This window comes from Panthera onca, chromosome A2 (assembly GCF_046562875.1).
Source record: "Panthera onca isolate mPanOnc1 chromosome A2, mPanOnc1 haplotype 2, whole genome shotgun sequence".
Classification (NCBI taxonomy): domain Eukaryota; kingdom Metazoa; phylum Chordata; class Mammalia; order Carnivora; family Felidae; genus Panthera; species Panthera onca.
In genome coordinates, this window is record NC_138340.1 from 96679640 (window position 1) to 96707260 (window position 27621).

Genomic DNA, 27621 nt, shown 5'->3' on the forward strand with positions numbered 1-27621 from the left:
TGAAGTGTTAACTCCCCAATAATAAGTCTAGCCAATGGAAGAATCACTGTTTTAGACCTGGTTCTTGAGAAAATGAGTCCTTGCTAGGTATTTATGCAGAGATCCTGTTCTGAGAATGTTTCTTGTAACTTGAGCTGTCCTGCCCAGTACTAATAAGGAGGAAAGGTCACATTCAGCTACCAGTTCCAACCACATTTGTCCCGTTGTTCTCCCACCCCAAAGATATCCATGGTTATGGTTTTAGGGTCATGGTTGACTTGGCAGGTTTTGATACATACCATTGACCCAGGAAAGAAGCAGTCACCACTGCAAAGAAACTTTGCGCTGATAACTATGATAAATAAATATTTGTCATAGAGTTAAATGGAAGGTGTGTGAAATGCCTGTTGAATCAATGATAATGAATGAAGGAATGAATGAGAAAGGCTGGAGCCTCATGACAATAGCATTTCTGTTATTTCTTTCTCAACATCTTTCCTCTTTTAAGAACCATGATATCTATGTGTACCCAAAGGCCTATTTGGGATCTTTTTGTAGTAGGGATCAAAGCAGGTGGGCAGCTGACCACCTGAGTTCAGGTTGCCTGCTGAAGAATCAGGTTTTATGGTATGATGGAAAATTCCTTTTGTTTTTCAGGATCTCAGGGGTAATAATATTCATCTGTATTGCCTATTGGGACACAAAGAGTAAGATATAGCCCTTATGTATCTTTTCTGAAAAAGTTCTCCAGCTCTTATGAGGACAATAGTTGAACTGCACAGAACCTACAGATGGCTCCTGTCCCCCGTTATTAGTCTGTCACAGTTCTAATTTCATCCTCATCTTTCCGTTTCATGCTTTCCAGATATGAAAACCTTTCCAGTGGTGGCCTTTATGCATTCTAATGACATGTAGTTAGTTGCCTTTTATCCTGCCTTAGTCTCTCTCCAAAACTATATTAAAAATCAATGATCGTAACAATTCTAATGATCTGATGTGATATTGGACAGTTTCAAGTCTCGTCCCAGAATAATGAAAAAAAAAAGTCAAGAACAATAAAAGGATTTGATACTTTTTGCCCTAGATTTCTTTGCTGTGCTTCCCAAACTTATGCAATATAGATCAAAGGTTGTGTGTGGTTTTTGTATTATCAAGGGAATGAGAGCTGTACTTTGGAGTTTATAGTCAAATTGAAGATGTTAGATGATCACACTGACAAAGGCAATAATCTCGATGTTTTTGCACATAAGTTTTCTAACCTATGCTTTTGGATTATCTTTCCCCCTCTTGTAACACAAACTAAATGGGATGTTAGCAGCCCATGGCTGAAATGAAAAACAAACAAACAAAAAAACAAAAAACCCACAAAACTGAACATGGAATGAGCAGGAGACAAGATGAATGTAATGAAAGATGAAGAATATATTTCTTTAGAAAAATAGGCACATACACATCTTTTTGCTTTTAACATACTCTGTATTAATTTATAGATATACATAGCGTAAGCATTTCACATCATTTTGGCACTGTGTACAATTCTACGGAAAGCTGTGTTGTTTTTCAGCCCGTACTATAATAGCACAATAATGTCTAGAATATTTAGCAATATATTATCACATTTGTACTAGAGCTGCCTCAAATACTCTGTTTTCCATGTTTGTAAACGAAAATAGGAACACCACTACATAAACACTGTGATTGAAAAAATACCTTCTTTTCAGTTCCTCCTTTACATTCAGTAAAGGAGGCTTAAGCCACTTTAGTATCCAAAATACATTTTCACTGAAGGAATATAATTTTTCTTCGGGTGCACTAAATATGTAACCAGAACAAATCAACTTTTTGTTTTCCCACAACTAGATCACCTCTGAAAGGCAGTGGCATCAAGGACATAGATGAGACTTGAGATTTGGAGGGTTTTGGTGGATCTCTTCATTTAGCACAAAACTAAATGATGGTGACTCGGATTACTGTTGCAAATTCACAAATGAATTTCAGGTGCCAGCAATGATAACTGGTTTATTCAGGGATTTTTAAGGATTTTATACTGAGGAAGTGAAGAGAGACGTGGGAATATAATATTGGGTTTTCAGAAGAACCTCTACTTTCATTTTAAATGAACTGGTAGATGGTCAAACTTGTAGCAGTTACTTTTCCTCCTCCTGTCTTGCTAATAGCAGCAAACAAGAGGTCAACTACAAACTGATTTCTAATTAGCCCTACTGAATCTTCCCGGAAAAGTCGGAGATCTTGTTAAGCTTTGAAGCTGGGTGGAAGGCAGTTAATGGATTTATATGGAGTCTTTTAATTACCAGTCTTAAACAAATTTATCTTTTACTGCTAGATAGCACCCAAGGGCAAGAGGTAATCTGCTTTATAAACCTTAGAGTGATTTGCTTTATAAATCCTGGAGCTTAGGAAAGTGGAAAACTCTCTTTAAAGAGAATATTCTCTTCCACTAGAAATTATATTTTTGGCAGTTTTGTGAAAAATTTAGTGATGGATTCTTTGTGACCTCCCAGTGGATAAATGTCAAGGACCAAAGCATATTCAACATGAAGGCCAGCTCCTTCAGCAGTTAGACCTGTTCGGTGGACAAGATTATCCAAAACCAAACTGAGTGTATGATATTAATAAACCAATTAACAAGGTGGCCCATCTAATGTTTTGAGCAAATTGACTCTAAACTTCTTTTTCATTCAGAGCATTACACCTTCCTGCCAAATGCAAGTCTGTCCCCCGACATTCTTAGTCATCTCTATATTAGAAAGCCACTCGGTCTTGCAGAGGTCATGTAATTTGTGCGGTTTACATTGTGTGGATGGTAAAACATCTGAGTAATATTGGAATTGGTTGAAATAAAAAAATTAAAAATCAGATCCATAGCCAAATACGGAAATATTCTAATTCAAAGTCTAGAGTTAAAAAGAAAAGTAGTGACCGTGATTTTGATTTTTCAAAGTTATAAATGGCTCAAGATTAACAAGGAGCACCCTGTTTCTGAACTAGGTCAATTTAGTTGTGTTTCTCTTGGATACTTTGCTTGCATTACTATGACATCTGCATCTCGGTCCTAGATGAAAGATGGAGATCACAAGTGATGCAGTGGGAGACCCCATTCCTAGACTGTCTCCCACAGCAATAGTACCAAGGATAACTTTCTCCAGATTTACTATGGACAAATTCACTTAATAATTCTTCACGAATGATATGCTCAGCTCCTGGGAGGATGGGGATCACTTTAAACACATGGTCTGTCTGTCTCCCAGGAAATGAAGGCTCAGTGATCACGATGTAAGCTTCACATTCAAGCGGATGACTCTTGCTCAATGATCTCCAAAGCGATGACCTCTGCACCCTCCTCGCCCAGGTTGTTGGCGGCTTCGTTCCTGGGCTCCTGATGGCAGATGTAAACCGGGATGTCGCCGGCTTCAGCTGCGGCTGCGGCAGCGGCTGCAGCAGCGGCTGCAGCGTTGGCAGCAGAGCGGCGGGGGTTCCTGCTCCCCCAGCGCTGATCCCACTGGGTTTTGAATTGGGCCCAGTGGCGCTTCACGGTGGTTTGGACCTGGAAGAGAAGAGGTGACCTTGTTTTCGTATAATTGTCAGAAAGGACCTGAGCTGTTTATGAGTGAGCACAATTCTAGGAGCTCATCAGAGGTTAAAGGAGATCGAATCGTAATTCTGATCCAAAGGACTGTGCAGGATATGCTCTGGTTGGGGAACATACCATCTTGGCAGAAGAATTTACAAACTGGAGAAGTGAGTTGCTTGCCTAAGCTACCACTGGCAAGGTCATTTGCTCTTTTGAGTAAAAGTCTGTTCTTTAGCTCTTCTACCCAATCAATGAAATTTGACTTGGTTTCATACCCAATATGGTATACATGTCATATCAGAGGAAAAGATTTTGAGAAGTTTTTATCTGCTACCACCTCTGGTAAGGCAGAAACTTTCATCTAAACCTACACATTATTGGTCATGATGGAAACCATCGCACAGTTCTGGGTTTTATGATAATGACTTCATACTGTTGATTTTCCTTTCTCCAACATGGCTTGAGAGCGGATGTGCGAGGTAAAACTCTGGTTAATGGAGTGACAAGCTTTTAAGAATAAAATTTCAATCTCTTTCTATTGAGAAACTTCTAGTACGTAAATAAACTCATCAAACATACTTTATAAATATGATAAACTCTATCTTGAGCACAAGGGAGAAGATGCTAAAGTCAGAAAGTTCTAAATTTGAAAATTACAGTAAGCATAGCTGAAAACAACACAGACGATAATGTTGCTTCCCTAGCTCTGCATTCTTCAGAACTGAATTCAATTTAGTAGTTAAGTTAATCTTTTCTGTTGTCTTCTAGCATACAGTGTTTACACATATGCTCCAAAGACTGTGCTCTTTGGGTTTGAGTTCCAGTTTGTTGACTCCATGGTTGTTGTTGTTGTTTTTTTCTTTCTTAGGCTTTTCTCCTTTTTAAAAAGGAGATCATGACACTAATTCAGAGTTATGAGTAAGATTTATTGGGGTTATTTAAATCACCTAGTATGGTGCTGGTGCATAGCAGCAGTAATTCCCTACTTTTTCTCCTGTTCTGTCCCCACGTTGACTCCTCTCCTATACCCACCATCTCCAAGGATTTCCCAGTCAATGTGGCTGGATTTGAGAGAGTCAAGTGTCTCTCTTAATATTATCTAGCACTTAATAAAGACCTAGCTCTTTATTAAGGCTATTTGCTGGTTGAAAACTGATTCATGTGTGTTTTGCCTCCTATGGTTGTAAGCAAATCAGTAGAAGAGGTACAAATGTCAGCTGTAATATATATATAGAGAGAAAAGGATGGATTGTAGCCATGGAAGAGGTACAGGTGAGGAAGAACAGAACAGTAAAGAAGAAAAGCAGTTAGGACAGTGCTGAATAACTGAGTATTGACTAGTTTGTTAACCCTCTGGGACATTTCTGTCTAGAGGTCAAGACACAAAGAGAAGACGAAGCCTGAAAGATTAGGTCCGTTTATTTCTAATTGAAACCATATACTCCTTCACACACTATGGTTTCCTGCACTCAGCTAGTGCCATTCAAAATAGCAGTAGGGAGACATGCTCCAGATAGGCTGAACTTGATCACGGTTATTCTTTTCAGAAGGAATTCAGTCCACACCCTAGGTGACCTGAAATCTTGGCCTCATGGGTTTGTCCTTTAGCTATTTACCAAAAATGCCTCCATTTCAGTCACTCGGCCAGGCACAGATAGAAGGGATTCGGGTCCCGTAAGAGCACTCAGACGCCAGGAACAGAGCTGCCATCAGGCAGAAGTGGAAGATTCCCATCCATCATTCTACTGCGTTTGCCTGAGTTGGCTCATCTCTCTGCCAAAGTGGTTTTAAGCCACTTATTGCTTTGACCCTGATTCTCCAATATTAACAAACTGCTGGTCTCTCTCCACCAGCTATATGGTTTCTTCCCATCAGGCCTCTATTCACTGTGTTCCCTCTGACTGGAATGCCCCTCCCCCCACCCTTCACTAACACCAAAACTTGTGTTTTCAGGACTCAATTCTGTTTCCCTGGAAACTTTTCTTAACCCCCTAATACAGAGTTAGGAGTCTCTTCTGTGCTCTTGTTGCACTCATTCTCCATTCATTATTGCTCTTGCTACATTATATTATAATGCTTGGTATGTGTCCCTCTCCTCCTGTGTGTGTGTGTGTGTGTGTGTGTGCATGTGTGTGTGTAGTGTCTATTAAGTCTAGGTCCTTAAATGTTTTAAATGCCAGGTTCATAATCTAGGAACCATCAAATGCCCTGTTGAGGAAATAGGAAATACATTGTTTCAGCATATTTTTGGAGAAGCGATGTCCCCAGACAAAGGGAACTGATAGTTTCTGTGGATTCAGCATCTCTCAAATACCAACATTGTCTTTATAGCTAAAACTTACACCAATATTTAGAAGTATCCAAGGCAGACAGTGTAAGTTTAGAGTGAGTTTGTAAAAGTGCCAGCAGACAAAAAAAAAAAGTCTTTGTTTTTTCTCACCTGTTCTTTTAAAATAATCCCCTTTGGAGTGCCCATGCATTTTAATGAAGTACCCTGCGTAAATGAGGCCAAAGGGTTTGAGACCTATTTCATGTTTTTAATATTATTATTACAGAAATGTTCATAGCCTTCTATAATTGCATTCCTGAATTATAAACCTGTTCTTTTGTGTGAAGATGACAATCTGCTTCAATTTGTAAACCACACATATAAGAATAGGCCCTTAACAGGATGTAAAAGACACTTGAATAATTATAGTTTAATAGGGCAATTATCTCCTACAATACCACAGGTTAGGCTTGATGCTGCTTTGATCACATGAATAAGGGCATTGAATCTGATTGAAAAAAACAGGGAGACTTTTCATTGCTCCTGAAAAGCATCAGAAATGTTAGAAGAGGCCAATGGGATAAATATACAAAGTTTGAATTGTATAAATTCATCACTCATTCTAAAAGCAATTAACACAGATCACTTTACATTTTCCCTAATTATATCAATTTATTTATTGCCACCTTTAAAAATAGAGCCCTGGACTGAGGGTTTGAAGACATAATTATTGCACCTGGCTCTACTATTAACCATCTATATAAGGCTGGTACATTTGGGCCTCAGTTTCTACATTTGTGAAAAAGAAAATCAGGTTGCAATCTTCATGGTTGGACTTAAATGCTTTTATCCTTGGCCTTGGTTTTGCTTAAATTCAGTATAAGCACCAGCAGTTATATACTGTTGAATGGAAGGTGGGATTTCTCCCAGGGAGTTTTGATTCCATGGATGAAAAGATTTTCAAAATTCCTCCCTCATGCCTTCCCTTGTTGATGCCACAACTGAATAGACCTGCTGCCATCTAAATTTAAGATTAAAAATCATGAGTTTTAAAAACACTTTAAATCCACTGGGAAGTTAAAAAGTAACTATATGCTTTAAATGCTTTTATATGACTTTTTGAAGCTGGATCTCTATTAAATCCTGTTAATTAGATGCTGAGGGGGACTTCTGAATATTATTCATAAAGTTGCCACTGATATTTTTTTCATCCTTTGGGAGCATTATCTTTACTAGTCTTTATCTTACAGAATTTACATGTTTTACAGTTTGAGGTAATTGGGTACTGCAAGATTATAAGATCAAGGTTTTCTAATTCCCTTTCACTACCTACTTTCCTATGTTTGGGGAAGCTTTCCTGTTCTAGAAGGCAAAAATAAATAAATATCATCTATAATAAGGTTAATATTTTTGAAAATATTTAACTATTGTGTTTCTTAAATAACATTACCCTACAACCCTCTCATTCATTAAGTGAAGGTCATTCATTGCTTGAAGAACAAATTAGATTTTGTTTAGAGTAGGTTCACCAAGTGTATTCTCTGATCAGCAGCATCAGCATCACCTGGAAAATGGTTATAAATGCAAATTCTCAGGCCCTATTCTTGTCCTACTAAATAGGAAACTCTTCTGGTTGGGGCCAACCACTCTGTGTTTTAACAAATTTTCCAGGTGATTCTGATGCACACTTAAGTTTGAGAACACTGGTCTGGAACAACAACAAGAAAAATCATTGCTTAGCTTTGAGTCTCCAAGCTGACTTTCTTGAGTCTCTAGAAGGACAAGCTTTGAAAACCAGGTTTTATGGAGTGAGAATTTCTAAATAGAAAAGCTTACCTTTGCATTGAAGTGAAAGCCTTACTGCTCTGAAAACAGAATTTTACTAAAAGCCATAGTACAGAGAACACACAGGATGTGACATAGGGAGAGTTCCTTGCAGACAGGAAGGGGAGTGGGGAGCCCAAAACCCTTCTAAGCCCCAGAGGAAGAGAAGAGAGAGATACAGAGACACAAAGGACCTTGCATTTCCCCTTCATGGGGGAAATACCTGGGGACATGGGGAGAAGAAAGAAAGCAGGAATAACAGAAACACCCCAATATAATAAATCTTGCTCTTATGATTTTGAAAGCACAGTTCTAGAAATTGATAGCCCCATAAAGAAGTCCCACATTTGGCTTGGTACCATGTCCAACTTGGTGCCTGAGCAGTGGCTATGACATTAGCTGAAGACAGATTCACAGGCCCTTCTCAGTGTGAAGAAAGGAGGCTGACTTCCCAGGCTCCTCAGGTGGCTCCTCAGAAAACTGGTGTAATCAGAACAGGGGCAGGGCCTGGTCAAGGAGACTACAGAGTAAAATGATCTCTAGGGTCCTCAGTAGTGAGGGGAGCCACCATGAGTTTCAACAGGGGGTGCTAGCATAATGTCAGTTTTCGCACACTCCAATCTTAAACTGAAATCTTCCTCATCATGCTAGTTTGATCTACAAACTATTTTAGCCATAATGCATGGACAATAGCAAGAAACATGAAAAAGAGAGAACATTCACTGTGTTGTTAGTGCTCTCTCAATTTTTAAGCTGTGGCTTGGAAACATTTGAGTATCTTTATAGCTGTGATCATCTTTTTGAGGTCCCTTAGATAGTTAATAATTTATTGAAATTGGATGGTCAATGTCCACACTCTTGGAAGACTTGTAGGAACTATTTGATCCATAAGCACGCTCTCATGGTTACCTCCTGATTCCTACTACTGTAATTCTCCAAATTCCTTTCCTGCTTCTAGTCTTTTCATCCTATCTGATCCATTTGCATAACAGGAATCGCTGATAACATACAGATAAAAAATAAAAACGAAAACTTCAATCTTCACAATCTAACTGACATATTAACCCCAGAAATCTCTTAACATTCTGGTAGGCAAAGCCCAATCCCAACTCTGTCTCAGATGCAGCTGCAAGAATTTCCTGCAGGTTCAAGTGCCCTGCCTGTGTTTCAGGTTGTTCACAGAGGGCCTTGCTGAGATCCACAGGCCTAAAATTCATGGGGCTGTGACATTACATTTGACACAGTAAACAATTTCTATCTTATTAGAAATGTCACACTTGTAGCTTCTCCTGGTAAGAGAATCTTAATTAAAATGGAGACAGTTTCTTTACTTCAAAAAGCAGAGATAACATACTCAAATGAACTAGAAACATTCAATTGTTCAGGAGCACTCCTCAGCTTGCTTTCTATGCCTGACACTCCCAAGACAGCATCATGGTTAAAACATAGTAAGTACTGAGGTATTTTTACAAACTAGAGGATTTTGCAATCCTCTAATGTTTTCAAGGCATGCCCCTTCTGAATATGGTTTTTATATTAGCCCTATATGGGTATTGCTTTAGATGGGAAAATTTATTTTGTATGGCACCTGTAACAACTCAGAAGACAGAGACATACATTCACAGAAACTGATTAAAGATAAGGTGACCTAAGCCCTATTTATTTTTTTATTAGTTTTTGCTATTCTTCAAACAAATGAACAACAAAACAAAACAAAACAAAACAAAACAAAACAAAAAACAAAGGAAGAGAGACACTTTAACAGCTGGCAGCAGAAAGATGTCTTTTCATTTCTATCCCAGGCCTTCAGTCTAGCCCACAGCAATAGTGAATACATAATATATTTTTGTTGAATGAAGGAATGAGTTTATGGATGAATGGACGAAGGGAGGAATAAAATGTACCAATTAAAAAGGAGAATGAGAATGACAAAAATCCCACGATGCAATGTCGAGGTTGGAGATAAATAATAGGTCACAAAACAGCAAAATATTATAGGTGCTCACTATTTAACTGAAGAAATAAAGAATGGAGAATCAATTAAATGTTAATTGATTATGGTTAGAAAACCATTCTCGTTTGTAATAGAAAAATAATATTTTTGTTTATCTCTTAACAAAATCTGATTTGCCTTGGTATAGAATTATTCTTAATAGGAATTAATGTAAAATTATAAAAAATAATTGTGCATTAAAATTCATGTGGTATATAACTAGAGAACATATGCCAACAAATCTCCAGGGAGGAATCATGGACATATTATAGAGCAGTGGAAGATGCAGTTCATTTAATTAAGAATCAGGAAATTTGGGTTCTAGTCACCGTTATACAATATACAACTATGACTGTGACATTGTGCGAGTCACATGTTCTTCCTGGAGTGTAGACTTCTCACCTAAAAAATGAGGGAGCTTACAAACCATGTTTCTTGAAGCCCTGGATATTCTGTGGTACAAGTTTAAGCAGCTCCACTTTTTTTTAAATTCAAGTATAATTAACATATGTGTTGGCAGGATTTCATTCTTTTTTATGGCTGAGTAATATTCCATTGTATGTATATGCCAGATCTTCTTTATCCATTCATCCATCAATGGATACTCAGGCTGCTTCCATATCTTGGCTATTGTAAATAATGCTGCTATAAACTTAAGGTTGGATTTATCTCTTTGAATTAGTGTTTTCATTTTCTTTGGGTAAATAGCCAGTAGTAGAATTACTGGATTATATGATATTTATATTTTTAATTTTCCAAGGAGCCACCATACTGTTTTTCCACAGTGGTTCCACCAGTTTGCTTTCCCAGGGACAGTAAGCAGGGGCATTTTTATGCTTTACAGTTGGGGTCCCAGGAGAGATTTCATTGGAAGAAAGGGAACTCTGACTAACTCCCCCTACCCCTGAAAACACTGGCCATATGGATCTCTAGATTTTACTGATCTAAATATTCAGATAATAAATTACTTATTTGAGAATGCTTTTTGAGTCTTAACTTCAGGGTTGTTTTCAAAATGTTGAATAAGTGATATGACACCGGCACCAAACAATGGGAAAAAAAAAAGTGACGAAGCAGGACAAATTGGCTGGATATTGGTTTTGCTTTAGTGAGCAGTTGGGTTTTCCAAAGGAATGGGAGCATGACTTCTCCTACTATGGGAATCCAGAATAGCTTTCACGATTCCTGCTCAAGGAACTGACTAACTTAAGGTGCCATCCAAGGAAATCAGAACTTAGCTGCCTGTCTGGATAGTATCTGCAATTGTACCATAGAAACACAGATAAGATGCAGCTTCAAGTAATGGAAAAAACATGATTCCTCAAGTCATGAAACCCTGCGAGGTCAACTGTAGAAGTGAGAGCAAATGAAATGTGTACAGAAATCCTTTGGGAACTGTAAAGTGCTGGCTTTATATAAATGAGTGATGGTATTATGTGAAATGCATGCTTACCTCGTTGTTGCAGAAGCAGTAAATCACGGCAACGAAGAATCCCTTAAAAAAGGAGGAAAAATAGAATTGAAGTTATTTTTCTGTGCATTATGTTATTTAGGAATCAATATAAATAGCCTGGAGAGGAACATTTCACTGTTGCAACAGCAAGTGAAGGCTCAAGAAAAGATAATTACAGCACTCATATTCAGTGTTTTATTACAAGAATATTCCATTTTAAAGGGATATAGCTTCCAGCTTGGGGTCCAGTGGAGGCATTTCATACTGATATAAACATGTGCTTCTCTACCCTGTGTTTTCTTGGCATTGGGGACTATGATGATAGAAATCCAGGTTGGGAAACTGACTGACATTGGTGATGTTGATCTTCAAAACTCCCCTTCATGAAGGAAAAACAAATGTGGCCCTCAAAATACTGGAGAGGGGAAGGAAAGGTTGAAAGGATGGTGGGAATAGAAGTTCTGTCCTCAGTACTGTGCAGTGGGCCCATCCCTGGACAAATGTTTGTCCTTAGGAAGATTTGTTCTCAAAGCTCATACTCCCCCTATTTCCTTCTTCAGTTTTGGGATTCAAAAAAAGGGGAAACAGGCAGTGAGAAAGACAGAAGCTGTATCCCTTCAAGGTTGCATATATTTGAAAAGGTCCTTCTAATCATATATGAGGCCTAGAAAAGGGTTCACCTTATGTCAACTAGCTGAGCAAGTAGTTGAATAAATACACTATTGGCTTCTTTACCTGGAAATGGATCAGAGAGTGCATCAGGTAATCATAGATCTTCCCAAGCATCTTGTTGGATGGCCTCCAGGGAAAGACGACAAACTGGATTCCCAGCAGGGGCACCAGGATCAGGGTGGCCCTCACAGCCTTCAGGTACATATGCGATTCTGCCTCTTGGGTTTCCCTTAGTTTGCTCACAAGCACGCGGACAATGTTGAGCAGGAAGAAGAAATTGACCTGTAAAGATAGGATGTTTTGAGGAAATCATCTATGTCAGTACTACTGAAGGGTGCCCACTTTCCTCAGTTCTTGTTTATTCCTGGGAGCAGATGTGACCTCTGCAGGACATGAGGGATGGCTTGTGACATGGTGTAATTTGCTAAGCATTGCTGGGAACATCAGTATGACCAGACCCTTTCAGACCTGAATTAACATTTCTTTTTTTTTTTTCCAAATGAGAAAATATTATTCCTGCATATGTAAATATATTAGGTTCAATTCTAAGGAGGGTGGTTTATTCTTTACTTTGATTTTTACGTTTTTACACAGGAGCATCATAGATGACACTTTTCGATCTTCCTTTTTGGTCATTGCATTATGAAGATTTTCCCTGAAGGCAAGACTACTTAACCAAGGCTGAAATGAGGACCGAGACATTTATTTGTAAAGTATTTGTAGTGGAGACAGCGAACCCAGCCTTCTTTTCTCTTTCATAACATCTTTTTAAAGACAATCACTTCATTGAGGTATAATGCACATTCAGTAAAATGGAGATTTTTAAGTTTACATTCCAGAAGTTTAGAGAAAGGTATGCACCTGTGTAACAACCACTCCAAACAAGAAAAGAGCATTTTCATCACCCCAGAAAGTTCTCTCCTGCTCCTTTGTGGTCAACAACCCCTCCCCTCCACCTCAAGCAACCACTAATTTCTATTACCATAGAAGTGGAGTATTATATAGTATGTACTTTTTTTGTGTGTGTCTGGCTTCTTTGCTTTGACATATTATCGGTGAGATTCATGCATGTTGGATATATTAACATTTCATTCATTTTTATTGCTGACTAGTACTCTATTATATGGGTAATACAGATAATTTATTAATTCTACTGTTGATGGAAATTGGCATGGTTTCCACAATTTGACTATTATGAATAAGCATGCAATGAATATTTTCATACAAGTCTTTGTGTGGACATATGTTTTCGGTTCTCTTGAACAAGTACCCAGGAGGAGAACTGCCTGTTGACATGGTAAGCATGTATTTAACTTTATAAGAAACTGCCAAACTATTTTTCAAAGAGGTGGCTTCATTATATGTTCCCTCCAGCACTAGATGAGAATTCCAGTTCTCCACCCTTGCCAACACTTGGTATGGTCACTCTTTTTAATATTAGCCATTCTAGTGGCTGCCAAACTACTTTTGGCTATGATGATTAGTTTTGAAACCAAAGTTGTTTTTAAAATTTAATTGATGATTTATTTTTAAATGATTAGAATGATCCTTCAACCTGGAAGAGAAGTAACATGATTACCCCAAAAAAATTCAGTAAAGGAGAGAGACCTTTATTAACAAATAAACTCTTACGAGGTGTTGGAAATATTCAAGACCTACATCGGTGGGTCTTTGTGAGGACTGTCAGGCTGGTAAGTACATCACTGCTCTGGAGGAGGGCAGAAGAAATTGGCTTTGGACTGGAGACACTGGTTACTAATGAATACTTCTTCAGTATGGGAGCAGAACATGGTGTATGACTCAGACTGTTTTTATTTTTCTCATTCGTACCCCAGGAAAATACTGTCTTTGAGGTTGGTGGGAAAACTAATGTCTAAATATTAAATTTGGTGGTTCTGACACTGGTCACCATATAGTAAACGTTGGGTAGAAACAAAGAGCTTGGAAATAGATGCGGATGGTCATATTCTCCACTACCCCAACTTCTTACTAGCCTAGGTGATTTGGGGTGAGTTTACTTGAATCTTTGGGTCTAGTTTTCCTACTGAGTAAGGGTTGCTTTTTGAAGGGTTGCTGTTAGAAACAGCATGGCAGCGTATGAGAAGTGCCTGAAATACGGTAAGTGTCTGCTGAGAGGGAGTTCCAACGATGGCTCATGTACCAAAGATGAAATGAAAGATGGTTTTGTTTGGCAGAGACCAGGGGAAAAGGTGCAGATGGACTCTGCGGTTTTTCACTTTCTTTATCAGAAACATTTTTTATCATTCCTCAGCCCCTTGATCTTTACTTTTAACTAGAAGCATTTAGTTATAGAATTGTTTAAAGCAAAGTTGTAGCATTAAAAACTATATTTTTGTTATTGTGGGTGTAAAAATGAACTTATGCCCTTTCCCCAGTTGTGTTAAATGTTATTTTTTTCATTTGAAGACCCTCAAATAAAGTTGTTACAGATTATCTCACTATAGATTATCATTAAATTAGCCTAATTTTGAAGTTCGAATACACATGCTACATAGATCTGTCTTTACAGAAATCCTCTCAAAGAGGTAACACTTAATAATGGATTTAAAAAGCAATTCTCAACAACAATAACAAAATAAATAAAAAAGCAATTCTCACCACCAGTGCTGCCATGACGGGGCCGTGGATGATGTAAAGCAAATGGGTTTCCACACTCAGCCAGCAGCTAAAAAAAATAAAAAATAAAAAAATAAGGAGGGAGGGAATACATGAATATAAATGCATTTTATTTACAAATATGTTCACTTAAAAACCATCAAAATACTTACTTGTCATTGAAGTACAGCGCCCGAGTAATAGCATGGATAGTGGTCGGAACCAGTGGGAACCCTAAAAATGTGAGAAAGCAGAAATCACACCTAGTGTCTTGTCATAAGCTACAAGTAGGGTTGCATGGAAAATGGTAGTTTATCTTCAAAAACAGTGGCAAATTTTAATGTCTCTGTCAAAAGATTTCCCTGATGTTTTTGCACAAAGTATTGTTGGTCAAACCAGATAAAAATGCTCTTGGTTAGAACATCATGTGTTTTCAGAATTTGGTTAAGAGCATTTCTAGGTAATTAAAAACCTTGTATGAATTATCCAAGATGGTAGGTACATTATTACTCTCACTATGACTATTGTATCATTGTTGTCTGTGGTGGTGGTGATGATGATGATGACAACTATTAGCTGAGACCAGAAAGCTCTTCACTGAGTGTGAACTGGATTCTGCTATAGAGAGGAGTTGGGTCACCATGGAGGGAAGTGACCTGGGACAGCTTATGGAGGCAATCACCTGATTGGTCTGAATGCCTCGATGATGTTCATAGTGTTTTTTGTAGGTTTCTTGTGTTTTTGTCTGTTTATATCACATGCATTGATCATGTTTTCTTTCTGTAAGAATACTTCAGAGCAGTACTGCATTCCCTACCCTCTGTAAGTTCTAGCTGCAGAACCCTTATTAAGGCAGCTTACCATCCACTTCCCTGAATAAACTTGAAGGGCTAATAAAAAACAACTTTGAATTTATAAATGGAACAATGGAGGTCGTGACTGGCAATGCATTCTGTCAGGGTACATGTTTTCAAAATTATTTTTCATTCTATCAGTGTAATCTAGAATAAAGTTGTAATTCTTGTAAAACAAATTTTTTTTTTCCTCAGAGGTACCCCTGCCCAACAGAATATTGTTTGATTTGGTTGAGACATTTGTGGGAAGACTTTTTAAAATTATCATCAGATTAAGAAATGTATCTGAGAAGTGGGTTAGACCTCCACGCTTTTTTTAATTTTTAAAGAATGCTTGTTTTTGAGGGAGAGAGACAAGAGTGTGGCCAGGGGAGAGGCAGAGAGAGAGAGAGAGAGAGAGAGACAGACAGACACAGACAGAATCCAAAGCAGGCTCCAGGCTCTGAGCTGTCAGCACAGAGCCCAATATGGGGCTCAAACTCAGGAACTGCGAGATCATGACCTGAACTGAAGTCGGATGCTCAACCGACCAAGCCACCCAGGTGCCCCTAGACCTCCACACTTATTTTCTGTGAGTTATATGCAAAAACAGCCTCAGCTTCTTAACCCATGAAGCATATAATTCAATAGGGCTACTGATTAAATGCTTGGCCTGGGAGAACTTTGAGTTAGACTATTTGCACAAAATATAGTTGTATTTTATTCACAGCAGTTCTAACATAGCATTTCCCCACTTGGGTTTTAAAAACAGAAATTCATTCTCTGGATTTATTCTGAAACTTACGTTTTAGAATTAAACAGCAGAAGAAGCATATGGAGATCTCACTCTCACCACATCATTTTGGAGAGAGGAAAATGTGTTCCTTAGTGTACAGAGGAGCATAGACCCCATATCTGCTGATTCCTGGTGCTCTTTGCCTTGCTCTAGCCACTGATGTCTCTTTTATGCAGTTTGTTTTCTCCTTCCTCTTCCTCTCATCCCCCGGGCCCCAAGAGCTGTAACAACCCTTCCTTCCACTAAAGTTGGTGAGAGTAAAAATAATCCTTTCTCCCTAGGATTCTTTTTCTAGGGAACTAGATAAATTCTGTGTGTTCATTGTAAAAGTCCATGGGGGGAATTCCTTCTTTGATTTATAACAAGAGGAGAACCAGCAAGGCGAAGAATCAATTTGAAGAGGGTTGTAAAATAAGTGACTTTTCTGAGAGCTAAAGTTCACTATTTGAAACTGCTTCAATTTGAGAGAAGTCAACTAGTAAGTGGTCCTGTGCAGATTTGTAAGGGAGTAACCACCAAAAGAAGCATTCTTTCACTTTCTCTTGTAGAGAACTGAACGACCAGGTACTTTTGTCCCAGAGGGTGATGTTCATTATGTCTCTTATGATTTTTAGGATCTGTTCCAGATCCTGGAGTGGTAATATTATTCACAGCTGAAATGAATGGATGGGGTGTGCGTTACCTGGAAACAAAGTTAGGTCTGAGGACATAGCTTTCTTGGGCTAAATCTTCGCTGTTCCACTTTCATACTCTTTTCGAAGCACAGGTTATGCCTTATTTCATGGCATTGTAAAATTTGGGATCTATCATACTGTTTAGGTGTGAAATAATTTCAAAAGGACAATAAAAGTAATATCCAGTGGAAATGCCTTCTCTGCTCCATTAAATTCTTTAAAGATTCTGTGACACTATTTTTCTTGAGAAGTCATTTCAGTTGCACTTTTACTTGTTTTACCCCGACCAAAGATAATACTTGCCTAAAGTTCTAAGACAGAACTATTGCTTTAAAATGCATCATCATGGTTGTCTCTCAGTTTTGTTCTTAGAGATGGTGAAGAGTTTGGTGGAATTATGGAGTGTGTGTGTCTGTGTGTGTGTGTAGGGGGAGAGAAAGATAGATTTATGTCTGGCATGCTAAAAAATAATTACATTTTAGAACTTTATTGGTTGACTATCTGTCTTTCCAAACATCTATCTATGGGGAAGTGCAAATCCTCATGCTTTTAAATTGATGATTCTATGCTTACCTTACTGAGTGCAATGTTCCTTAGGATTCCACTTCAATCATTCTGATAAAGTTTTAAGTATTTTCTGATTAAGAAAGGTTAAGGTATTCCATAAACATTTTACTTATATTTATTCCTTTCTTTTTGATACAGCTGAACAGCTTGTTCCTTTTTCCCCTTGAATTGTTTATGCGTGTTAAGCAGATGTCTTCATCAAGCTGTCTCTGATGATGTCAAAAGTTTTATAACTAATTCACAATGCATCAGTATGGAAAGAGTAGCTATAAATTGTTCCTTCCAGGCTGCCCTCATCTCTGCTGAATGTCATGGGCAAGAATAAATTTATAGCCTTTTGCTTCCATGGAAAATTTTCTGAGTATGGCAGATAGATGTTTTTGAATAGTCAAAACCAGTACAAGAAATATGCCATAAATTTTATTTCATTGGAAATAAGTAAAATACATCAGACAGAAATGGTCTGCGTGCGTGCGTGTGTGTGTGTGTGTGTGTGGCAGGCTGGGAGTATAATGTTATTTTCAGGTCTTCAGTTGGAAGGCATCTATCTGACCAGCACCAATCATTACTATTGTGATGATCAGAATTACTATTGGGGGCATTAAACTGTATCCAGTTGATTCCTGGTATGATCATCTTTGGAGGACTAGAAATCTCTGACAAGGTATGTGTGAGGCTGAGAAGGTCAGGGAAAGGTAAGGTCAGCCTTCTGTGGAAGGACACAGCTAAAAGAAAAACATAATAAAAGGCTATTTTGACCTTTGTATTCTGACCTGTTTTGAGGACAAGGAAGAGTAAGAGAACCTAGCACTTGATGTGGGACTGGCAGGATAGTCACAAACTTTCTTTCTAATCTTTCTGGATTTTGTAAGTCACAGAATGAGGGGAGCATGAAGGAGTAGCCCACAAGATGAGGTGGTTTGGGGTGTATTCTATATGGGCTTTCTAGTGCAAAAAAACCCCTCTCCCATTTTTTTCTGGATGGGTCACCATCCCCAGACATGTCTGCACTATGTGATTAATATCCCTTTCAAAGTCTTTGACCATGGTTTATTGAACCATGGCTGGCCCCCTAACTTCAGCTGAACCAATCAGATTTTCTTGTCCTGCTATTCACAATTGGGACTTAGAGACGAACATGTATCTAGTGTTTCTGTGTACCTGGAACAGAAAAATGCGAGCTCGGGAAAATTTGGGGTGGCTTGTGTTTACCATGAGGACTGGGGGAGCAGAGACCTTGTGATCTATGTTCTGTAGACAAAGAGAAGTGTTAAAACATATACTTAGAAAAAAAGAGACAAAAGATAGAGGGAGAGTGTTCCCGGTCTTCTGGTCTTAGTGTATAGTTCGTTCAGTAGCTGAGCTGTGTTTCAGATCTTGACTTCTATGAGGTACTCTAGATTCTGATAATTTTTCTCTTTTTGTTTAAATTAGAAAATTGTATTCTCTGTTACTTGCAACCAAAGTGTCATAGCATTATTAGCTCAACAATGAGACTGCCCAAATATCTGCCCTACTAATTCACCATTATAGACTTATTCCATTGGTTTTGGGTCATGTGTTTTGTTAAAGTCCATATACTCCTATTGGGGAGGGTGTTATAGAAACAAATATTGCATAGGGCCAGTCCTGGTGTAGATTATAGAAGATTTTAGGTCACTTATATGACTTCCCAGACACATTTCCATACATTGGTGACAATGACTGTTGAGTAGGGGTTTAAATACAAAGGGTCATGTTTTTAGAAAGCCTTTGGATTATCTTCTCTCCTCATTAAATTTTTCCTCTCTTATCAATATTTTTAGGGGTCCCCCAAAATGCTGCATTAAAGGGCAGGTTTAATTGAGGACAATCCACAGCCCCTGCTCCAAGAGCCATCGTCACCCTATTAGTGGAGAATAAGAGTAAGCCTTTAGCTCTACAGTCAGGATCCTCCTCTGGTCTGGGAGGTTCACAGGATGTGTCTTTTTTTGATAGCACTGCATGAGTTTTTGTCCCAAAGCTTTTTCCCTCTTCCTGCCTCACTACCTACCCAGTTTCCTTCCACCAGAGTGAGTCATACCTTAGCATACTTGGTGAAGGGGAGAAATTTTAGAGTAGCCTCATGGACCTCAGCACCCTTAGTCAATATGTACAGAAGTTACCATGGTTTAAGCAATCAACCAGAGGCTTTTCAAAGTCATTGCCATGCACTGTGGTGTCAGGTGGCTCCCCTTGGAGTCCCATGAAATTATTTGTGTCTATTGTTCAGTGGGGCTCTTCTACCTGACTTTTCACTGGAGGAGTTGTTGATGGATTGCTAAGAAGGAATGTTTTTGAGGAAGGGGAGTGGTGCCTGGATGGAGGAGATACAGAATTCAAAATGTGAGACTCTCTACAAACAGGTGATAAATAAAACTGAAGGGAGGATCTAATCATATCTCTCAATCAGAGCATGTTTGTCTGTCTGTTAGCTGGTCTGTTCCCACAGAAACACATAATCATACTCTTCCTTCTCTGCACTGACCCCTGTGCTGGCCACAGTCCATATGAACTTGTTGATGGGCTTCTACCGAGCTCTCTTGGAGACTGAACTCCTGCCCCCACCCGTGTCCCACCATTCCTCACAAGACCTAGGCCCCTGACTCTTCTCTGAGACCAAGAGTAGAAGAAGATTGTAAATATGCAGACAAAAGGGAAGGTGGCTGGAAAAAATACATACCCCAGCCCAAGAGATAATACCAACGCAGGTGTTGCTCCTCAGTGAACACAGCCACCACGATGAGTGTGTGCAGGTAGATTCCCTCACAGAGCATCCAGAAGTAGTTGCATGCCATCATGTACTGGTGAAAAAAGTGCAAAATCTTGCAGCTCAGCTGTCAGAAAGAAATGGAGAAAGTCAGTGGAAGACACTGGCAACGGTCTGACAGTGAACAGAGGGTAAATGCGAAAATGAGCCAAAGTATTAACATTCAGTCTGCAGGGCGTCTCCCCAAGGATCTGTGGACACGCGCCACCTCTATATCCACAAGTCAGAATGATAGTGTGCAGAGCAGTAGTATTACAGGTAAACAGCCATCCAGGGCGATGGAAGCCTACTCCTCAAAATGCTCTTTTCCTATTACATTCTGGTGACTTATATAGACTAGAGAGGTTGATTTCCCTGCAATGTTTCTGAGGCCTATAATTTTTGAGAGCATCCAAGGATTTTTCACGTGGCATTTATGGCCCTTTTTCTGTGGCCAATGAGGCAAATAACCCAGAACTTGTTAGTGATGTTCCTAAAGTTCACTGATCTGTTGGTGAGGTCTCGTTAGCAATACAGAGGAGAGAACCAAGTGATACATTTCTCAAAAATGAGCCAGGAGCTATGCTGAACCCAATTGATGTGAGTGATTTTGTTTTCATATGGGAGGCTTAGCTTCTATATTGAGATCCAAATGTTTGGTGCACAGAGATTAGGATAGCAATCTTATTTAGTACTCAGTGCAGATGTAGGAGCCATACCTCTGGGGGAATCAGAGCAGCTACATAGTGTTGTCTGTAGAGAAATAATCATTGCTTCAACTGAATAACAGAATACCCTAAATTATTTCATAGTCACCTTTAGAATAGGGCTTTTCATCTTGGCACCACAGATATTCTGGACTGGATGATTTTTGGTTGTGCTGGCGCTGTCCTATGCGTTATTTGGGTATTTAGCAGTATTCCTGACCTCTGTCCGCTAGATGCCAGTAGCATCCTCCACCCATTCATGAAATCAAAAATGCCTCCAGACATTACCAAATAGAGGAAAATGCCCCTGGTTGAGGAACACTACCCTAGATACCTAAATACCTAGAGTATTTAGTGGTGTTTAACTCTCTCTAATAACAATGGCAACAACAACATTTAGCATTTAAGACTTGGGGCATTAGAGATGATTATCTGCATTATTATCTTACCAAATGCCCTGCTTTACATATCGCATTTTGAATCTGACCAATTTTGGGCCTTTTTTCACTAAGGAAGGTAGTCATAGCATGACTGTCAGTACTATAGTAACCTTCTTAGGACTACACATTTCTATTTAATGCATAGCAGTAATAATTTATTTACTGACAATCCAATGTGCTCAGTCCTTTTGGGACTCATAGAACATAGGGAAAAGCCAGCTGGGTCCACAAAAAGGCAGATATTGCATTTTCAGAGATAGAAGCAACTTCTGATTCTGTCCAAAGTGGAACAGTAATGCAGAGAATTCAAAACATCAGGTAACCCAAAAGTAATTAATATTTGGCTTAGGAAGGCACTGACTTTTTTTTTTTCCATCTGAATGGCTTCCTGATTGGAATTATTTGATTTAATTTTATATCAGTTTGTATTTGCTATGCAAATACTTGCTATATGCACACGAGACTCAAACATATATTTGAAATAAGAAATTCAGTTGACTCTCACTACTCTTATTTAAAAGCCCTATACCTTCTGGGTCAAGAATTCCAGTGGAGATGTTTTGCCAGCCACCACTTGTGGAGGAAGGGAGAGGAAGAGAATGAATATGACAGCCCTGTGCAAAGATGCGGTTCTGTGTCATCCACAGCAGCTTTGGCTTCAGGTTTTACATACAGTCAATTCTCATTACTCACAGTTAGTTATGTTCTATAAAATTGCTGCAAAAACTGATTTAGCAAATGCTGAGCCATTGCTCCTAGGGGAAACACAGGGTTAGGTTCCTATAAGCCTCTGGTCAAAATATTTTAATCAGCCAATCAATATCTAACTTTGTTTTATATGTTTCTGTTTAAAGACACCTTATTTAATATATATTCTTGATTTGTTAACATTGAACTTATGACCAACAGCACTATAACTTCTGCCTGAGGGAAACTCATCTAGCATACCTATTTTTTCTGTAAGGTGTATCACAGCCAACTTGTACTTAGGAACATGACAACACTTTGGCACTATGCTTGGGGGCTATTTTAAGCAGTGAAATCACCCAACAAAAGCAACAAAGTGTGAAAAACATGGCATTTAAATAGACCATGAAAAGGACATTTATGCTATGAGAGATGAAATAAGAAGACAGAGTGTTGCCTTGTTCAACCTCAGCTGGGAATGTGTACGTCAAGTGACTCAGTGTTTTTTTGCTACTTCGTGCATATCTGTAAATGGCCATGGAAGCACTGAGAATATGGATTTTGGACTTATAAATAAATTTTAGCAAGTAGACAAATTTGCAAATATGGATCTGTCAATAATGAGGATCAATTATATTTGGGTTCAGGGTAAGATATTCTTTGGAGGGCAAATGGCTCAAAAGTTCACAAAAATTCTGAAAATGACCAGTCTATTATTTCCCCCCCCAATTTATCATGGACATGATTGGATATATCTAGATGATGAAGTTGATTATTAAAATTTTATAAAATTGGTTACCACTTAGGTCAGTGGTTCATAACTAGGGTTGTTTATCTGTATCACCTGGGGGACACTTACAAAATATGCATAACCAGACCTCATCTCCCTTCTGTATTTTCAAAATATTTTAGGAGTTTCTAATGTAAGTTCCTACTGAAGAATCATGTGCCTGAGATATTCAAGGTCATTCTGTTGCATTCCACAAACATTTACAGAGCACCTAATATGAGCCAGGAACTATACTAACTCTGTGAATATCAAGATGAATAAAGTGTAGTCATATTATCTCTGACTTGATCATAACCTTTCCCTCAAGGATGGGGTGAACCAGGTATTCAACAGACAGACAGGGCTTCTGCTGAGGGTTAGTGCTTCACATCATTCTGGGATAGTTTTCTGCTTAGCAGAATGAGGTATTAAAAGATTCACTCTGAGCTCAAATAAGCTAAATAGCTTTTTGGCTATTTTTCCAGGCTGTGGTCACAATACTATAATTTTGGTTAGAGTAATGATTTCCAAAACTGCAAGACATAATCTATATTCAAATATAACTAGATCACTCCCAAGTAATACAACAAATGTTCCAAGCCAGAAATGTGTGGAATTTGTGAATTATTTTCTATTTTATTTTCTTCATTAATATGGACTACAAAGAGATAATTCTACTGTGAATGATATGCATTCTAAGAAATAAAAGCAATAGTATCTGCTTTGGCTTCAGATAAACCGTTATCACCATTTAGTGTCATTATCTGCTCATAATTCAATAGAACATAAAATTTGTTGAGCAATAATGTCACTATCAAGGGAACAGATCCTACAGTTTTCTTAATTGGGTATACTCATCAGACAAATCTATGTTTCCCATCAAATAGCATGAAGATATTTTATAGTACTGTGATTAAAAATGGAATTGGAATTGCAGAGCAGAAATTTTCTTTAGTCTAATAAATTAAGTCAGCCTCAAAATCCTATAGAAGATACTCAATTGTGGATTTTATTCCAATTGTATCTTTATTTTTTTATGTTTATTTATTCTGAGAGAGAGAGAGAGAGAGAGAGAGAGAAAGAAAGAAAGAGAATCCCAAGTAGGCTCCATGCTGTCAGTGCAGAGGCTGACCGCAGGGCTCTGTCCCATGAGCAGAGAGATCATGACCTGAGCCGAAACCAAGAATCAGAGGCTTAACCCACTGAGCCACTCACGCGCTCCTCCAATTTTATCTTTCAACACACTTAAGAAAATTCTTCCCATATGTACAGCCTGGGAAATATTGTGTGTCAGTGTGTTTAAGAACCATTCAACGGGGGAAAGAATGCCTCCATATGAAAACTGCTTTGGAATTTTTTGTTGTTGTTTTAGAAAAGACCAACCTTACAACAGGTAGTCAGTGTTTTTGAGATGTTCTATTGTGCTGGGACAGGGGAAGGGCTTTGGGTTGAGAAGTAGAAAGGAAATCAGCTATTGCTCCATGGAAGCAATGTAAGCAACAGTGGGTCACAACCCATATCCTACCTTTAAGCCATTGAAAAATCTACCACGAACCATTCCTGGTACCATTTGCCCTATGGGTATGTTACCAGGTCTAAAAGGGAGCTAGGGAATATCATCTTGCCTCTGAGAACTTATTCCACCATCTTCATGATGTCTGAAATGCCACATAATTTCATTTCTTTAGCTTATGATTGTTTTCCTTATTAAAATGTCACACCTCTGGAAAGGATTGCACATTTTAATCCTATCATTCATAGAAAATTTAGAGTAGAAGAATTGAAGAAATGAAAGGGAAGGAGGGTGGAGGATACTAGGAGGTGCAGATTTGGAATGTGGCATAACAAATGCTTATTACTCTTGTGCTGGAGGAAGGCATTAGGCTGGAAGATTACAGCTGTCAAACATAGATCCTACTTCCAAGAAACTTAGTGTCTTGAAGGGCCAGGGAAGGGCTGCCAAAGGTAAGATTTGTCCACTGGAAACCTTTGGCAAGGGCCAAGCCAACGCATACTTCATTCTCATAATACATTTTATATGTGACCAAAAACTCTCCTCTTTTACAAAAAAAAATACTTGCAATTTCTCTCTTTCATTGATAAAATGGAATATCAGGTGAATAGGTTCAGCTTCTATATTAACTCTATCAAGTCGAAGTTGGCAAGTTTATTCCTAAGTCGTGTTTTAAAGTAGAAATAAAGTTTTGCAGTAGGTTCAGAGTGATTTTGAGTGATTAAGCATGATTATTTATATTTCCCTGAAGCTTCTAAAAATGTTTTCTCATCAGTTCATTTTAGCACAGAAGGAAGGGTGCAAAGTTATATTTACTTGAGCCAGGGAAGAGGAATCGATAAGCAATCTCTAGATAATTTGCTTGAAGGAAAAGACATTAAAAAAAAACAAACCCTGAATAAGAAGGATTTGTGGCCTATATTGGTTAAATTTACCAGGTTAATCTTTTATTAAATTTTACTCAGTGGTCATTTAGATTACATATTGAGTAAACATGTAATTACTGTTAAATATGTGTCTGCCTGATCATCTTTTTGTCTCTGCTGTTTTTTCTATCTCTACCCACAGGATTTAAACCCAGTGATACTTATACAGTAGGTGAGCAGTAGGTGCTAATTAAATCTAAATGAATATGGCTTTGGGTAGTGTTTATAATGTTGTTCATCTGAAAGTATTTCAATTCCTAATTTATTTCTCAAGTGCCCAAACAAGAGCTGCTTAATCAAGATTTAACAAATAAATTCCAGGGTCCTTTTTTCCTAACAGACCTATGGTTCTTGCAAATGTCTGCAGGGGTCAGGCTATTGATACCAATAGAAAACTTACAATGCTGGGTGGGATCCCTGGCGGGGTGTGGGGTGCCCTCCTGAACCTGTGATGTTCTTCAAAGTTTTGGGATTTTTAGAAGGTAGCATCCCCAAGGTCAACTATTCCCTGTCATTTATACCCATTAGCCCTGGTACAACAGAGATCTTCAAACTGGGCACAAAAATTCTTTCTGAAAACGCTACCTTTCATCACGATTTGCAGTTTATCTTAATATGTTCCCAGTCTTGAGATAATGTTTCAATAATGTATTTAAAAATACAGTCACCTATAAACGCGGTAGTTTAGTTTTGGTAATATACCTGCTTGTTACTCTTTAACAATGGTTCACAATTTTCAATTATCTACACTACATGTAAATCATCCAGAACTTTTCAAGGCCTTTGAGCTTATTAAAATCCATAGTCACTTGTTTTTCTCATAAGGGAGAAATGCAAGACTTATTTATCAGCTAAATTGAGTTGCATGTGACATTAAGAGGGATGCTCTCCATTGAAGTACTATTTATGGATGCAATTGAAACATTTTTCTACAATGGCCATCTTTCTATGAGACCTATTTAAAAGTATGTCTTTTGCTGCTTCCCTTATCATTTCAATTAAAAGAAAACAGGCTTTTGTCTGAGTCAAATATACTCAGTCTTTTCTCCCCACCCCACCATTCCAAACAGCATTTCTTTAGAAAACACAAAATCAAGAGAAAACATGCTCTCAAATGATTGAAAAAGGTCCTACTTTATGGGCACTTCATCAGTCTACCCCCAACTTTGAGAAAGAATTTTGATTTCAGGATAGTTTTATTATTTTTATTTTTTTATTATTAAAAAAAATTTGGGAGGGCGCCTGGGTGTCTCAGTCTGTTAAGCGTCCGACTTCAGCTCAGGTCATGATCTAATGGTTCGTGGGTTCAAGCCCCGCATCGGGCTCTGTGCTGATGGCTCAGAGCCTGGAGCCTGCTTTGGATTCTGTGTCTCCCTCTCTCTGGCCCTCCCCCACTCACACTCTGTCTCACTCTCTCTCTCAAAAAATAAAGCATTACAAAATTTTTAAAAAAAATTTTTTGACGTTTATTTATGTTTTGAGAGACAGAGCGCAAGTAAGGGAGGAGCAGAGAGAGAGAGGGAGACACAGCATCTGAAGCAGACTCCAGGCTCTGAGCTGTTAGCACAGAGCCCGACACGGGGCTCAAACTCACCAACAGTGAGATCATGACCTGAGCCAAAGTTGGATGCTCAACCAACTGAACCACCCAGGGACCCCTGATTTCAGGATAGTTTTAAAGTATTATTATTGAAGAAGGGTTTTCATAATTAGCTTTTAGTTTTATGTGAAAAAATTTACAAATGTTCCCATTCTCTGTGATATGATTGGAGGTATGTGTTTATTTCTCATTCATTGTAAACATTATTTTACCCAGTTATAGGACCAAAACAAAATGGGAGATATTGGATCTGATGAGATGAGGGATGTCGAGAAGCATTTTATTTCCCTTACTTAATCATTTGAAGTTGTGGATTGTGTGTTGAGACATATTATGGGAGAATGAGATATGTGAATGTTTTGGTATATAATCAAAGAAAGGTAAATTATTTTACATTTTTAGAGTCAAGGACTTACTTTTTCATCTTTCCTATTGCTCTTCTTTCCTTCTAAAACAATATCAGTGCTATAAAGTTTCCAAAAAGGCTTAGCGGAAAATTAGTGATGTTATTTATCACTGCCATTGTCTCCCTTTTGTAAGTGGTCCCTTATCATTCTGGAAGCTATTTTTAAGCAAGGAATGAGTTCCCAGCAGAGAAAGACGACCAGAAAAACAACCCAAAGTGTCCTCAAACTTTCATGTGCATAAGCATTTCTGTACAGGAACGTATGTTGTACTTGACAGATGAATTAAGGGATTTTGGAGCATAATTTGATGATTTGCGAATTTTATTTTAATAGGCTAATGTTAATACCCAACACCCCTACTATGATACAACTCCACTATACTGCTTCTCTCTTTAGGCTTTCATTTTAAGGAGAATAATTTGTAAATCTCTAAGTAAAACTTCGTATTCTTTAAATGAATTTCTTTATTAGGTGACTGATTATTTTGTGCTATTAGACATGTCTTCTGTTTCCCCAAACTATCAACCATGGAATTGC

General features: G+C 38.3%; 1 protein-coding gene across 1 annotated transcript in view; it reads right to left on the minus strand.

Moving 5' to 3' along the window:
* Nucleotides 1–1430: 1430 nt before the first annotated feature.
* CALCR (calcitonin receptor) overlaps nt 1431–27621 on the minus strand; it is a 60948-nt gene continuing 34757 nt past the window's right edge. The window contains exons 7-12 of the mRNA XM_060632472.2: nt 19970–20123; nt 14572–14632; nt 14402–14468; nt 11846–12064; nt 11111–11152; nt 1431–3544 (exon numbers count right to left, since the gene is read on the minus strand). Coding sequence (XP_060488455.1) covers nt 3287–3544; nt 11111–11152; nt 11846–12064; nt 14402–14468; nt 14572–14632; nt 19970–20123 — 801 coding nt within the window. The 3' untranslated portion in view covers nt 1431–3286. The remainder of the gene's footprint in view (nt 3545–11110; nt 11153–11845; nt 12065–14401; nt 14469–14571; nt 14633–19969; nt 20124–27621) is intronic.